This window comes from Ursus americanus, chromosome 10 (assembly GCF_024610735.1).
Source record: "Ursus americanus isolate L20-20 chromosome 10, mUrsAme1.1.p, whole genome shotgun sequence".
Classification (NCBI taxonomy): Eukaryota; Metazoa; Chordata; class Mammalia; order Carnivora; family Ursidae; genus Ursus; species Ursus americanus.
In genome coordinates this window covers 1,288,828-1,304,009 of record NC_142136.1, presented here as the reverse complement: position 1 = coordinate 1,304,009, position 15,182 = coordinate 1,288,828, and the positions used below count along the sequence as shown (strand labels likewise).

Sequence of the window (15,182 nt, the reverse complement as noted above, 5' to 3'; positions counted from 1 at the left end):
CCTATGACGCTGCGACTCTTCCCCACACGAGAGTTCACATGCGGGATGCTGAGCTCAGAGCTTCTCTCAGCCTGGTCACGCTCGAACAAATGACTAGGAATTCAATTCCTAAGGGATAGTTTGGTCCTTTAATTCCTAAAAAATCTAATTTGCACCGGAAACACCCCTTGAATCTCTTTACCCAGGAGCCTGAAAATACATTTAAACATACTTAACATGTAAGTGCTTGTGTTTTTATGGTTGACCTACAAATAAAGAATCCCCAAAGCCAAGCAACACTTGCACTGAGGTCCAACAAACACGCAAACACAGTACATGTCCCGCCGGGCTAACTTCACGGCAGACAGCTCCACACACGACATGGAGATGACTGTCTTCTGTGAGCTTATTAAGGAGCCCAGTGTGAGAGCCATTTGTAGTTCTGTGCTGCCCCCTACGGGCTGCTGGGAGAACGTCGAGCCTGATTTAAACCTGCCGGCTCCGGAAGGCCTTGACCGCTGCTGAGCATCTCCGGCGGGGAGCACCTGCTCATCTGGACGTGCACCTTCCACAGCGCGGAGGTCGTTAAACATTGTAAAAGAGTTTCTTTTTTAAAAAAATTCCCCAAAACAGTTTCTTCAAAATTGCAAATCACCTTCAACCTGTATTTATCACTGAGCTGCTATATTTAAAAGTGACTTGATCAAATTGCCCATCTGATTTATTTCTCAAGGCTAAGGGTTCAAAGAAGTTGGTAGGAATCAGGATTTTTCAAACCTCCTGGAACCTCTAATCACCACGAAGGTCCTCCTGCAAACGCCATCAATGTCCGCTGTATGGCCAGGCAGCCAGCAGTGACGCCTGCAGAGATGTGCCTACCCCCCCAGGCAGCACTGGTAAGTGTGCTACACAGACTGGGTCCCCAGGACGCCGGGAATTAGCGCTGTGGTCACCGCCCCACCCCCAGACGAGGGAGCTGAGACAGAAGACAAGGAAATGGGCTCCATGGCCACAGCGTGGTGCTGGTGGCCTGCGGACTCGCCTGGGCGGTGCTGCTCAACGTCCAATGCTGACCGCTAGCCACGCTGCTGAACGGTCTGGCACAGGGAGCTCCTCATAAAGGTCTAAGCAGCGAGGCGCGCCTACTCATCCAAGTACAGCACAATGATATACACAAAGAGAGAAGAGAAAAATGTCTCCTCATTTTTCAAGTGATCGTTCCTGCAGTCTAGAACACTGTCCATCCTAAGATGGTTATTATTATATTAATCACTAAGAAAGAAAAACAGCTGCCGATCACATGGGCAAAATGCGACAGCGGCCCTGTGGCAGTGCGTCTCCTCCAAGGGGCTGACCGCCTCTCCCACCTCCACCACGCTCACTTTTATTCCTAATAAGGACCGAAAAGGAGATCATTTTAATACCACTCCTCTGGGGAGGGGGCCTCCACTCACTTGCTCCCGTCCAGTACACAAATTCATTTAATTGTATTTGTCTATTTCATTTTGTCAGCTGTTATATGAAATACAAATTTAGTTGCCACTAACTGCAATACTGTTTAGATTAACTGAATCCAACAACAACAAAAAACTCCATACCACTAGAACCCAAACCTTCCAATGATTTTTGTAACAACACTGTTTTTTGTCTAGCTGAAAGACAACAATGTAAAAGCAGGCATCAACATCTTGGTAGACCACTATCAAAAATTCCTGCACTAAGCAAATCATTTTCAAATGTAACTATTTGTTCAAAAAAAATTACTTCCATAAATACCGAAATATTTGGAGTAATAATTAATGACGCTGCACGTATGGACCAAGCCAGCGGTACACGCTGCACGTGAGTGGAACCCTCCGAATGTGGTTCACAGGAGCACCTCATGGAGTCTTTCTTTATTTTTGCATCAGGTTTGGGGTTGGTGGGGCACTTCTACATTTGCTGAACCAAGAGCTCACGAAGTGGCTGGTTGATTTCTGCTCACTAAGTTGCCTGGACCCGAACAACTTTAAAATATTCCTTGTAAATGAAAGTACGTTACACCCCAACAAAAACATGAGCAAAAAACCAGTTTCCTGAAAAGAGAAACACAAATGACAAAAAAAAGTGTTTATACTAAGCACTTAGAAAGCATTACAAGAAATGAAAACAACTGGACAATCTGTCTGAAGGCGGTACCCAACTTTAGCCGGTAAGAGCAACAGAGCCGGCCGCCAGGCAGGGGGCTGCATGCACGTGGCCGCGCCTGGAACCAGCACCTTGTTTCCGGTCACTGATGACGTCACCCAGAGCCGAAATATCAGTGCCAGCATTCACACACGTAAAGTAAAACTAGAATCCATACCTGTCAGCCCAGCTGTTCCATCCCCAATCCATCTAAAGAAATACTCAGATGCAAATAGATATATACCGACAAAAAGCTTACGGCCTTAGTTAATATTCGTGGGAAAAAGGAACACATGTGCAACCCAAGAGAAAGGAGAAATGGTACAAATATATATGCATGAGGCAATATTCTGTTGTTATAAATATTTTAGGAGACGTTTCAGTGACAAGGAAAGGGTCCGTGAAAGACGCTAACACAGAGCTCTCCACAACGGCACCATGTTACGTTACCGTGGTTCACGTCATACAGGATAAAGCGTACTTCTCCCACACACGGCAAACTGATCAGAGGTCTACCGACCTTCAGTAGAAACGGAGCTTGCTTGACTACTCCGTGCAAGAGAAGAGCAAGTTCACACAGAGCCTGGTGAGGGGATACCGCAATCAGACAGGTGTCACAACCAGCTACAGCTAGACCTGCTACGAAGCCCAGACTTCCCAGACGCCTCCTTGTGAAGGAAGAGCGGCACGGTGACAGAGCGTCTGCACAACCTGGGGACGGTCCGAATCAGGCAGGAAGGGAGATGCCGGCACCGCTCGTGCCACAGCACCACGTTCCCCCCGCCCCCTGGGGAGGGCACAAGGTCGGCAATCGGGATAGCCCGCCAGTGTGCACCCAGCTGACGGCACGAGTCACCCCAAGACACATGATGGGAAAGGGGGACAGGTGCAGAGCCAGGAGACCGTGAGGCCCTCTGAGTGATGGGTGCCTCCTTCTGCCTTCCTTCACAAAGCAGCCCCTCCTCCAGGCAGCCCACATGTACTAGAGACACTCGGAGGCAGTATTTCCCATCCATGACCATTATGGTAGTTGAGAGAAAATGCTCCCTCTCACTTCCTTCTCAGCTATGTCAAAGGGTCCTGATTATTAACCTTCTACAAAGTGAGTGCAGAGGAAGCCAGGCCAGGGGCTAAGGGCATCCTGACCCCCAGGAAAAGACCAGCTGTGAGTACAGAAGCATGGGACGCCCAGTACAAACTGTCAGCCCCCAGCTTCTGGGGTGTCATTACTGTGCGACTCTGGGAGCTGCTCAAGGATCAGCCTTGACCTACTAAATGTGGAGAGATCACGCCTGCCTGTCTTCAAACAATGGTTTCTTTTTCAATAATCACTTTCACCAAAGGATTAAGAATCTATCAGTGCTGTTTCTTGAGAGACACATTGTTGAAATACTTTCTCAAAGGTTCTGAACAAATGAATTTCAGTATGAAGATTTCAAAATCACTCATAATTGAAATTATTCAATATTTATAACATTAAAATAAACCTGATTAACTGACATGAGAATTTTTATTACAGCTTGTAATCGTAAAATAGTATTACAAAATGTTTCCATGTCCTGGTTTACGAACCAAAACAAACATTAAAGCAATTCCCAAACAGACTTTAATCAAAACACTAAGTAAATATTAAATGAACCAGTGATTTATTAAACAGCTTTCTCCTTAAAAATTAATTAAAAAAATAAAATCCATATGTGAAAGCAGAGTGCAAACAAATGTAACTCTGAAAGAAACCTCATGATCTAAAACACTCTAACTTGGGGCGCCTGGGTGGCACAGCAGTTAAGCGTCTGCCTTCGGCTCAGGGCGTGATCCCGGCGTTCTGGGATCAAGCCCCACGTCAGGCTCCTCTGCTGTGAGCCTGCTTCTTCCTCTCCCACTCCCCCTGCTTGTGTTCCCTCTCTCACTGGCTGTCTCTCTCTCTGTCTAATAAATAAATAAAATCTTTTAAAAATAAATAAATAAATGAAACAATCTAACTTGACTCAATTTTCGTTCGGATTTGCACAGAAATCAAGATTAGCAATGTTACAAACGAGCCTTTTCACAAAAACCAAATCCAAAAGCACAAGAACACATCAGTTCTCAGCTGGGCGACTGTACTACGCGCCCCTGTTGGCCCAGCCGCCGGCGCCCACACGCCAGGCCTCGGCACAGACCCCCGACCGCCCCGCGGCGAGCTTACCCGGCATGCTTCTCAGGAGCTTCGCGTTGCACATATGTCCCTTTCGAATGTCGGTCAGGATATACTCCATCCGCTTAGCCCTCCAAAGGAAGTTAAACACTCGCAGGTAGTGGCTCATACACTCTCGGGTGAACACCTGAAAAGAACAGCACAAGACAGGCTGCTAGTGCTCTGCAACGGAAGGAGAGTCCCAGGACAGGTCTCGACCTTTCGTCTTTTTTTTTTAAAGCAAAAAAAGCCAGAGAACACACAATCAACTCTAATAAATTCTTAACGTGTAAGCAGCTACTACATTCTAGGAAAGTACCATCACATTCAACTACAATGACTAATGATGTGCTAAGCTGCACGTTGAGCAAACCCACAGTAATAAAAGGTCGATTCTTTTATACCAATTTTATAGACTGAGAAACAGAGGCCTAAGGTGACACGGCCAGTAAACGGTGTGTTGGAACTTTTAAACCTAGCCTAAATCTTAGTCGAACATGTGGACTCTTTTTTTTTTTTTTAAGATTTTATTTATTTATTGGACAGAGACAGAGACAGCCAGTGAGAGAGGGAACGCAAGCAGGGGGAGTGGGAGAGGAAGAAGCAGGCTCATAGCGGAGAAGCCTGATGTGGGGCTCGATCCCATAACGCCGGGATCACGCCCTGAGCCGAAGGCAGACGCCCAACCACTGTGCCACCCAGGCACCCCCAAACATGTGGACTCTTAACTCCAACTCCAGCTCCAGCTACGTAGCAGTTTTTTCTACCCCAACACCCCCGAGGGAGATATGAGAGTGGTGAATCTCATGGAGGGTTGGCCCAGAAGGATCTCCAGCCTGCAAAGAGGCCTCCGGGTTGTTTTCACATATGTTGAAGCCATTTCACTGCAAATGGCCAGCAGTGTCCCATCCCGGGAGGATGAGCCCTGTGGGCAGGCGTGGGACGAGGCCTTCCTTCCACGCCACCTCCCTATGGGGTACAGTTAAATATGCATGTCAGGTGAACCACAAAGAATCTTCTAGTGTCCGCCTGTCCCATGCAAGCATGAACAACTGGAAACAGCCCACCTAAGTGGGGCCTCCCATGGCAGCAGCTCTGAGCCGGGCCTCCAGGAGCACGGCCCCTCACCTTGGGGCCTTCCCTCACATCAACCCCTTGCACCCCCTATGCCCTAGCTAGTCCACACTCTCCTCCGGCCCAGACCCCGCCTGGCCCTCAAGCACAAAGGCCACACGCCTTTCCCCAGGCCCTTCTCCAGACAGAACATTTATCACTGGACCCTTGCAATCTGAGCACTTCGAAGTACACTGCTGTACCTTGTCTTTTGTATATTCTCGGCACTGCTCACGTGTTTCAAGGATTACCTGTCTATTCTTCCGTAGGCCTTTTTGTGCCGGTATCTGGCAGCTCAGCACTAACTCGTGACTGTGTGTCTCAACAGGAGAGGTGAGGAACTGCTCTGAATGGACGCTGAAATGTTCTGGGGATTATCTACTTTGTTTTGCTGCCCACACTATTGTTTACACAATTATAGAAATAAAGGGTATTGGATGAAACAATTTGACAAGTGAATTAAAGAAATCTGCTATACAAACACTATCTCGAGGGATCCTGTAAGTGCCAGACTCCTGGAGCACATTTAGTGTGACCCAATTTACAAACATCCAGTTAAATCACAATTCTTTAAAAACAGTGAGTGTTTCAGAGAAAACACTCCACCCCACTGCAGTTATACAGGGAAACGCCCTTCACGCTTAGTTTGGCCGCGTGTATGGTCTTTCAGTTGACTGCCTGTGTGAAGTTCAGACAAATGTTACATAAGCTTCGACCCCTCATCTAACACCCTGGAGATCAAGGACAGAAGCCCATGGGTGTTATCCTACTCAGTACCCAAGTGAGAAGATCAGAGATAATCCCTCCATGTCTTTCTTCACAGAATTAGCAAGAACCTAAAATTATACTATGTTATAGAAGATAAAATTATGTGACTAATATAAGATACGTTCTCATTATAATTCTCTACAAAAATGACAATCTCAATTAATGAGAACATAAAGGGAACAGAGATAATACAATACATTTAACAGAGAAAAAGCGGATAATCCATTTTCTTCCAAAATTTGACTTTAGAAGAATATCTTTCAGTAAAATATTCCCTGTAGCTGAAAATATAACAAGCCGGGACACAGGCTAACCCAAGGACTGGAACAGCAAAGGCCAGACGTGCAAGATACCACTTCCCGCACAACGTCGCCGGCACATCCTGCTGATGCGTCCCCAGGCCCTGCCCCCCTCCCAGAGCAGCCCCCCAGGTGCACCCTCCACCTGCTGGAGCTGGCACGGAAGTCAACACTTGTTAGCCACAGCTAGAGACCCACCCTAAATTTGTTCTTTAAATAAATCTGTGATATAAACTTCTTGACTATTTTGACTAGAGCTTTCAAAAATCTAAAATTTTAAAAATATACTGCATAACCAAGTGTTTATACACAAGATGCGCCACACGTAACTGTGTACGCTCGGTAAGGTCTGCAGTATCATGAAACAATTCCGTAACTGTGTATGGACCGTGTTCAATTTACCTAATACTCAAGGCATTTATACTCTAAAATAACAGATAAAGTTGCCTTTACTATGGTAGCTTTAACAGTACGAAAAAATAACAGGCAATGTACTCAGTATTAACAAAGTTTCTAATTTAAATAATAATGCACAAAACAGAATTTTTTTTTTTAAAGTAGGCTCCGTGCCCAGCATGGAGCCCAACACAGGGCTTGAACTCAGGACCCTGAGATCATGACCTGAGCAGTAATCAAGAGCTAGAGGCTTAACCGACTGAGCCAGCCAGGCGCCCCAGAACAGAGTATTTTAAGGAATAAGAATTTGAAACCATTTACAATACAGTGGCTTTGATCCGGTACAGTTTACACACTGGGGATGTGTGTGTAAAAGCAAGTGCACCAGGAGCTACCGACTCGCAGCAGACATGCCGCTAGCCCGCAGGGAGCGCAGGGAGAGGACGGCCCTACAAAAGCACCCTGGCGGGGCTGGGACTCCTCCCTGGAGAAATTTTAGAGCCAAATTATACTACTTCTTCACGGAGTATTTTTCCCAATAATTAAAAGAAATGCACGCCCTCCTTCAATATTTCAGATACAGAATGACTAGAGTAAGTTCAAAGAAGTTTCCTGGTGAAGGAGGCTTCACTCAGGTCTGAGGAAAAGCACGAGTGCTGAGGGAAGGGGCACGCCGACCGCAGACGCACTCTGATGGTCAGCCCCCCAGCTGTGACGAGTGGGAAGCGGACTCCCGTGAGGCGCAGCAGACGCACTCCATCCAACAGCACAGCTATTTCCTGTCAGTTTAAATGAAATCGAAATATCACATTTGATCTAAGTGGGAAAAATGTGACTGCCCTAAAATACACTTTCTGGTTCCTTTCAAACTACCCTGAGTTACTTGCTATGATCTAAGAACAATGGAGCATAATGAGCAATCCATTTATTAAGTACTCGTGGAAACCTGTGATGGAACAAATGGTATTTTTTAGAATTCTTGAAATTACAGATTATTGCAGCGCTCATTAACGACTGTGTAAAAGACACACACGATTCTGGCTTCAGTGTTCATCCGGCGGGTCTACCCTGGATGTCGAGTGACGGCTTTCTCTAGAAGCTCTTAGAGAAGACAGCCAGTGCTGAAACACGGCAGCTAGCAGCGTGAGGACCTGCAGCCGGGGTCCCATCACCCGCACGGCCTTACCGTTGCGATGGGCCCGTCCACGTGGTAGTCCAGGCTGAACACGTCCCACCCGGTGTCACCTGGAGAGACCTGAGGACAAACACAAACACTGCAGGCCTTCCCGCCAGCGCACCACTTACAGCCAAAGGATCTGCCCCATCCTCAGAGAAAAGGCAGTAAAATAAAGCCCGATTTCTGAGAAGCGCTCACTAGTCTGAGCGTCAGTTACATGGGAACCGCATCTTTTTGTCACCTCCTGTACCTTCGCCATTGGAACCACAGCCACCCAGGAGGCACTCTGAAGATATCATGCAGTGAATGGTGTTGTTCTGAATGAGCACCATAAAATCTGTTTAAAAATTCGTCACCATATTTTCATGACAAAAACTCACTGACTTCTATGTCCCAAATCCTTTAAAAGTCAACATTTTAAAAACCCAACAGGCTCTGCTAATGGTCCTTCATCATAGCTAAGCACACAGTGTACGATGTTTCTGATTCTCATTCCCCAAAGAAAAGGCATCTTCTATCAAACTGAAAGTAAACACATCGATTTTTGATAAATCTGATTATTTGGTAAGTAGTATTATTGCCTGTCATCCCTGTGGCTCCTGTAACATTACCGGTAACAGGAGTAAGGTCTACTCCACGACGCGCTGCCAGCGCTGCGGCGAGCGCCGCAGGTTCTGTGCCCAGGGTCCCGCCCAGAGCACGGGTCTGAGATCACGCCACGCAGGCAGCGACGCCCCACCCACCAGCCTAGACCACACGCCCTCACCGGCCCGGGGAGCTCACTGCCTGCAGGACCAAGGCCCCAGTACCTCCAGCAGCCTCACGTCCAGTCTCTTGAGGATCTCAGGGCTGTCAAACTGGGCATTGGTGGCTCTGACGGCAGTTTCAAGAATTCCAGTCAGGTTGTGCTGATACAAAGTCGTAGCTGGACGGACAAGTTCTGGTCTTAAGACATTTTTTAAAAATAAAAGAAAATGTTACTTGACTTCTTAATGAGCTTTGTAAAAACTCCAGATTCATAAAAAGGGTTCAAATTATAAAAACTAAAGACAAAAAAACCCACTACAACATGGGAACAAAAGTTTCACAAAATTAGGGGCACCCAGGTGGCTCAGTTGGAAGAGCAGCTGCCTTCGGCTCAGGTCATGACCTCAGGGTCCTGGGATTGAGTCCTGCATCAGGTCCCCCCCTCAGCGGGAGGCTGCTTCTCCCTCTCCCTCTGCCCCTCCCCCCACTTGTGCTCTCTCTCCCTAATAAATAAATAAAATCTTAAAAAAAAAGTTTCACAAAATTAACTGTCAATAGGATTTCACCAAGTATTTTGGGGAGTAAAACAGTTCTGTAAATCTCAAAAAAATTAATTTTGATTCCACTTAACTTGAAAATACTTACAATGCGCCACATGCATTAAAAATAAAGTTTTCAACTTAAGTCTGGCCTATAGTGACATGAACTAGTATGATCTGCACAGATCTGACGGGAAGAGAGGTCCTCATTAAATCAGAACAACTGGAGACATGGACGTCATGATTCTAAAGACTAAAAATTACTGCATCATCAGCAAACACTTCTTCAGGGTTGCAATGTCTGGGTTTCCAAATAAGCTAACGTCCCTGTGGCTGAGAGCTGGCCAAGTCAAGAACACAGCCGTGCGGGGAGGGGAGGCGGAGGGAGGTGGTCGTCCGCAGCAAACCTGCCGTTGTCAGGGACGGACTATACCACGTCAGGACCATGGCCAACACCCCGTGTGCTACACAGGACAGCTGGTAAGAGAGCAAATCCTACGAGCTCTCATCACAAGGAGAAAAGCTTTTTTTACTTTTTCTCTTCTCTTCTTGTGTATCTACACGAGAAGACAGGATGTCAGCTGAGCCTACTGTGGTCTCCACTACACAACGGATGGAAATCAAGTCATCATGCTGTACGCCTTACACTTACACAGTGACGTATGCTAACTATTCTCACTGAAACCGGGAAAAATCCCTGCCAATTATCCCCACGTGTGCATTTAAAAGCTCTGCAGCTACAAGCCTTCACTTCAATAAACACAGGGCAGAGAAAATGAAGGACCACAGCACCATCACTCACACATCTGAGGCTAGCTAGAGATTAGTGGCATTCCCCCCTTTTAAAACCCTAACCCTAAAACACGCCTTCCAGAAGCAGATCTTCCAATCATGAAATGCTCTAAATATAAAAACCTAGTATAAGGCAAATGTTAGGTCAGCTAAATGATTGAATCCGTAATGTGACCACAACCTCTGCATCTTGCCTTCAACTGAAAGAGGGGCCTTGCCAACGTCTACCTGCACCCCTGCACCGGCTCATCCCACACACTCCCATGAACCCCCTTCACGCACTCATCCCCAGCCACACAGCCAGCAGGCGCTGACCTCGCGACCAGGACTGAACTCACCAGAGGCCCCTTACCTACTCGGGCTGCAGAAGCGATACTTCCACAGGTGTGACCACAAAGCCCTTCCGTCTGGCACATCACCAACCCCTGCTCCCGCGGACCCACACGGTTACCCAGGAGCTTAAGCGTGTGGGTCAGTGATTGCTGTGTGTGCCCCAAACTAACTACTTTCACACCGAAGATGGGACTTCAGGGGCTTGTGTCTGAAGCGGGGGCCTCAGGAGAAATGCACATCCTGGCTCCACCCGAGGGACCAAGCCACTCCGCGGGGGGCCCAGCGAACCACCTCAACCAGCTCCCTCAGGAGTTCTGAGCGCCAGGCGACTAGAACCACCTCATGAGCACACAGGCAAGACTGGAAGGCAACGCACTCTGTTAAGTGTTCTAAAGGGAGCATCACACAACCCCAATTTCCGTTCTTCCACGCCTGAGTGAAAGTCACCCGCACTCGGTGCGCTGACTCACCAGCACCAGCTGGGAGCCGGGGATGCATCCCGAGGGTCTGCCTGTCTATCTAGAGCCGGGAGCAGGACAGGCGCTAGGACAGAGGGAGTTGAAGGGGAAGGACGCACATCTAATTCTAGAAAGGAAGATGCCATGAAAAATGTCCCAGAACAAAACAAAAAGAGCGGTAATATTTGCTTTATGGGAGTTTTTTCCCCCAAGAACCAATTTAAACTAAAACTATGGGGAAAAGTTCAGTTTGCAACAACACGTTTTTTGGACTCATTTCAAACTAGAGCTAAGTGTGACTCCACTGCATACCCTCGGACACGGGACCGTCGGTGCCACAGCACTCCCCAGGCACAAGGCTCCTCTGCGAACGAGGCACAGAACGAGCGCAAAGGGACCTCGACGTGACACTTTCATCTCTTCAGATCTCATCTTTCTGATCTGTTCTACAAGAATTCAACAAGTTTTCCTCTAATGCCATTTATTCTTCAGGCCTGTGCTCACGCTGCAACCGACCGTGTGCTCGTGGGACCCGAGGACTCTGCTTACTTGAGCAAATCCATCAGGTGCCGTATGAAGTCGCCCTGGCCGAGCAGCAGGTACCGCCTCACGGCCTGCATGTGGTCCAGCAAGCTGTACTTCTTGTTCAGAACGTCCAGCAGATACTTGCTGGTCTCAAAGTAAGCCGCGTCAATTTTCCCCCGAAATGCATTCTCCAAATCTGTGAACAAATCTGCAGCTATAAAATAGAACAAAAGAAGTGCACAGATGTGCATAAATTGTAATTTTATAAAGATAAAACGAAAGGCTCCCATGTACCAAAGCCATTGCCACAGCCCCAAATGACCTTGGTGACAGACCCAACAGGCCGCGTGCGTGCTCAGGAAGGCGAGTGAGCCCCAGCCCCAGGACACAGACATGCCGTCATGTGGCCGGCTGCCCCGTGACCTGGGAGAGGGGCCCAACAGCAGTCTGGCACTTGCTGGATCTCAAGGTCAAGTCACCCTCTGCAATATTACGAACCCAAAACCACACTCCAACACGCTGGTGAGCAGTGCGGGGGGGGGGGGGGTGTCACCGCTCAAGTGCCCACACGCGCCTACGAGATACTTTGGGAAGCAGTCTCGAGAACACACAGGATGGCACGTCTAAGAACGAGTGTCGTGAACTGGGAGCCTGGCTGTAAGGTCGGGGCTGCCACACCAGCTGCACCGGGGAGCAAACCGTAGGGGAAGGTTTGCTGGGAGATTTTTGGGGGGACACGGAGTAAGAGCAGACTGTCACCAACAAGGAGACCTAACTCTCAGCAGTAACATAAAAAAATAAATGTTTCCACAGGTTTATACTGAGAAGAAATACACAGGGAGATTACACACATAATAGAGCTTCTTAATGCTAATCTACACTTCTATGGCACAAAACCACCTATAAAATTAAATACTTGATTTTATTTAAAAACTGTAACAATACTTAGGCTTGAAAAGAAGCCACTGTTGAGCCCCTGCTGGAGAAGAGGCAGGAGCCTTGCTCGGGGTCAGAGAAGACGAGGCCAGGCCTGCAGCACCGCCGTCTTCCCCACCAGCCACTCCCAAGTACCAGGAGCCTTCAGGGTTGTTTTCTGTTTGTTGCTCGGAGTAACAGTCCCAGTAAGAAGGATCTACTTTGTATCGCGGCTGTTCAGACCACACGTTACTGTGGGTGTGCGGGGCGAGGACACGCACGCTGCTCTCCACCAAGGTGAAGTCTGAGGACACAGTCACGTGAGGACACGACACGTGAGCGGTACCGTGGCCACGTTTTAAGGGGCCATGGGGAGTGGGGTGCACACTCCTGTTGATCTATGTAGTTTTAGAAATGTAAATGTTACCCCCCAGAAACGTTTTTACTGAACCACGGCTGAGTCATGAAGGATTTACATCCCAGAGAAAAGGTTTAACGCTAAGCAGCTCGAGCCCAGCGTGGCCAAACCTGCACGTTCCTTGTTCCCTGATGGGTTAGGCCTCTTTCACACCCTCATTTGTAAAGATGGCCTCTTTACTCTTTGGTCACACTTTCAAACATTCAAAACTTTTCACATTTAAGAAACACAAAGTCACCTTCCCTGCTTTTGTGTTCCCAGCAGTGTTTGCAGGTTTGCTGCCTTGCCAACCATACTACCAGCCTGAACAGCACAGAAACCCGAGTCCTGCAGACCGCGGCAGCGTGGGGGCAGCGGGCACAGCGTCGCCACTGCAGCGGAGAGAGGCAGTCGTGTAACGCAGCAGCACCCCCAACCCCCCGGACCCTCCCGCATGCGAGCACAGGCACCACACCACGTGGCCTGAGCTGGTCGTCTTCTCTGGGCACTAGGGAAAGGTCAAAATCTGTCAGTACAATTCTCCTGGCTCTTCTTCCTTGTTCTACCTCTTAAACATAGGTACTTCCCAAAAATCTATACTTGGACCACATCTCTCTCTATTCTAAGAACTAACCTGGGGTCCATGAATCCCTAAAACATGTATGCTAAATTGTGTGTGTTAAATGCACTTGGGGCAGGAAGGAAAGGCCTCTGACCCCAACAGCTGGAGCGTCTGCGATGCCACGGAGCCCTGTCCTTAACCAGCATGGTGACACGGACACTTCCCAAAGCCCTACAGCTGGCCCTGACCTCCATCTGGATGTTCAGTGTAGCTTTTCAAATACACTCTGGAGACCTCCTCCACCGAGTCCTCTCAGACACTAAAAATCAAACTGGGCCAAAAGGTACACCACTCATCACCAGGGAAATGCAAATCAAACCACAGAGAGGTACCACCTCCCACCTGTCAGAACAGCCAGAATCAAAAACACAAGAACAACAGGTGTTGGCCAGGATGCAGAGAAAAGGGGAGCCCTGAGCAAGGCTGGTGGGAATGCAAACGGGTGTAGCCACTATGGACAACACTGGGAAGTGTCCTCAAAAAATTAAAAATGAAACTACCATATGATCCAGTGATTCCACTACTAAGTATTTACCCAAAGAAACTGAAAACACTAATTTGAAATAGCAAACATATGCATGCTATGTTCATCGCAGCAATACTTATAATACACAAGATACGGAAGCAGCCCAAGCGTCCATCGACAGATGAACGGTTAAAGAAAATGTGGGGGACGCACACAATGGAATATGATTTAGCCTTTAAAAAAGGAAGACAATTCCGCTGTGGCGACACGGATGGACCCGGAAAACACTATGCTAAGGGAAATGAGGCGGACATAGAAATACCGGCTGGTATCACTTCCGAGTGGAATCTGAAGCCGCCCAACTCAGAGAAGCAGAGTCGAGTGGTGGCTGCAGGGCTGAGTGGGGGAGAGGTCGGTCACAGGGTACAAAGTTCTGGTGATGCCAGGTGAGAAAGGGCTGGGGTCTAGCGTACACACAGTGCCTCCAGCCAACCCCACAGCATCGCACACTCACAGCACCGTATCTGTTCGTCTCATTTAGCACTTCCTACCTTTAATTGTTGATAATTTAGGATTTCACCTTATTGCACACGTTTCTCTTCACACCTAGACTGCAAGCTCGTGGAAGGCACAGCCAGCGGCATGAACAACTCGTACCGTCTTGCCTATACCTGCCACGCCGTCCCACGCACAGAAAGAGTCAGAACGCGCACGTGAGCAGCAGACACAGCCAAGACCAGAAGCTGTACACGTGCAGTCGACTGTGGTGGGATTACTGAGGTGGGGCGGGCGGCCGATGGGGAGAACGGGAGAGGACAGCAGTGACGGAGGGAACCAGACAAGGTCTGGAGCAGAAGGCACTCTGCGTACAATCCACACCTGTGAATAAGCCTCCTCGGTAGCTGCGGCCACCACAGGAACATCTGTCCGTTCTTTCCTCGGCAAACCTTCGCTACAGCAGTTAAAAAATACTGATATAGGGGCACCTGGGTGGCACAGCGGTTAAGCGTCTGCCTTCGGCTCAGGGCGTGATCCCGGCGTTATGGGATCGAGCCCCACATCAGACTCCTCCACTAGGAGCCTGCTTCTTCCTCTCCCACTCCCCCTGCTTGTGTTCCCTCTCTCGCTGTCTCTCTCTCTGTTGAATAAATAAATAAAATCTTTAAAAAAAAAAAATACTGATATAAGTTACTAAGAATAGTTACTGAGTATAAAACAGCTTCACCTCATCCAGTACTTATTAATGCCACATAAAACGGGAATTGAAAATTTACACAGTAATAGTTCATCCACTTCACACTACGTATTAAGGTA

General features: G+C 48.2%; 1 protein-coding gene across 3 annotated transcripts in view; it reads right to left on the bottom strand.

Annotated features, from left to right (window-relative positions):
• Positions 1 to 15,182, bottom strand: part of TUBGCP3 (tubulin gamma complex component 3) — an 89,118-nt gene that overhangs the window by 33,585 nt on the left and 40,351 nt on the right. For 2 of the 3 annotated variants that reach the window (XM_087864971.1, XM_045772881.2), the window contains exons 14-17: positions 11,493 to 11,682; positions 8,884 to 9,019; positions 8,084 to 8,152; positions 4,334 to 4,469 (exon numbers count right to left, since the gene is read on the bottom strand). In XM_087864971.1, coding sequence (XP_087721097.1) covers positions 4,334 to 4,469; positions 8,084 to 8,152; positions 8,884 to 9,019; positions 11,493 to 11,682 — 531 coding nt within the window. The remainder of the gene's footprint in view (positions 1 to 4,333; positions 4,470 to 8,083; positions 8,153 to 8,883; positions 9,020 to 11,492; positions 11,683 to 15,182) is intronic. The other variant, XM_045772882.2, reaches the window with a different exon arrangement.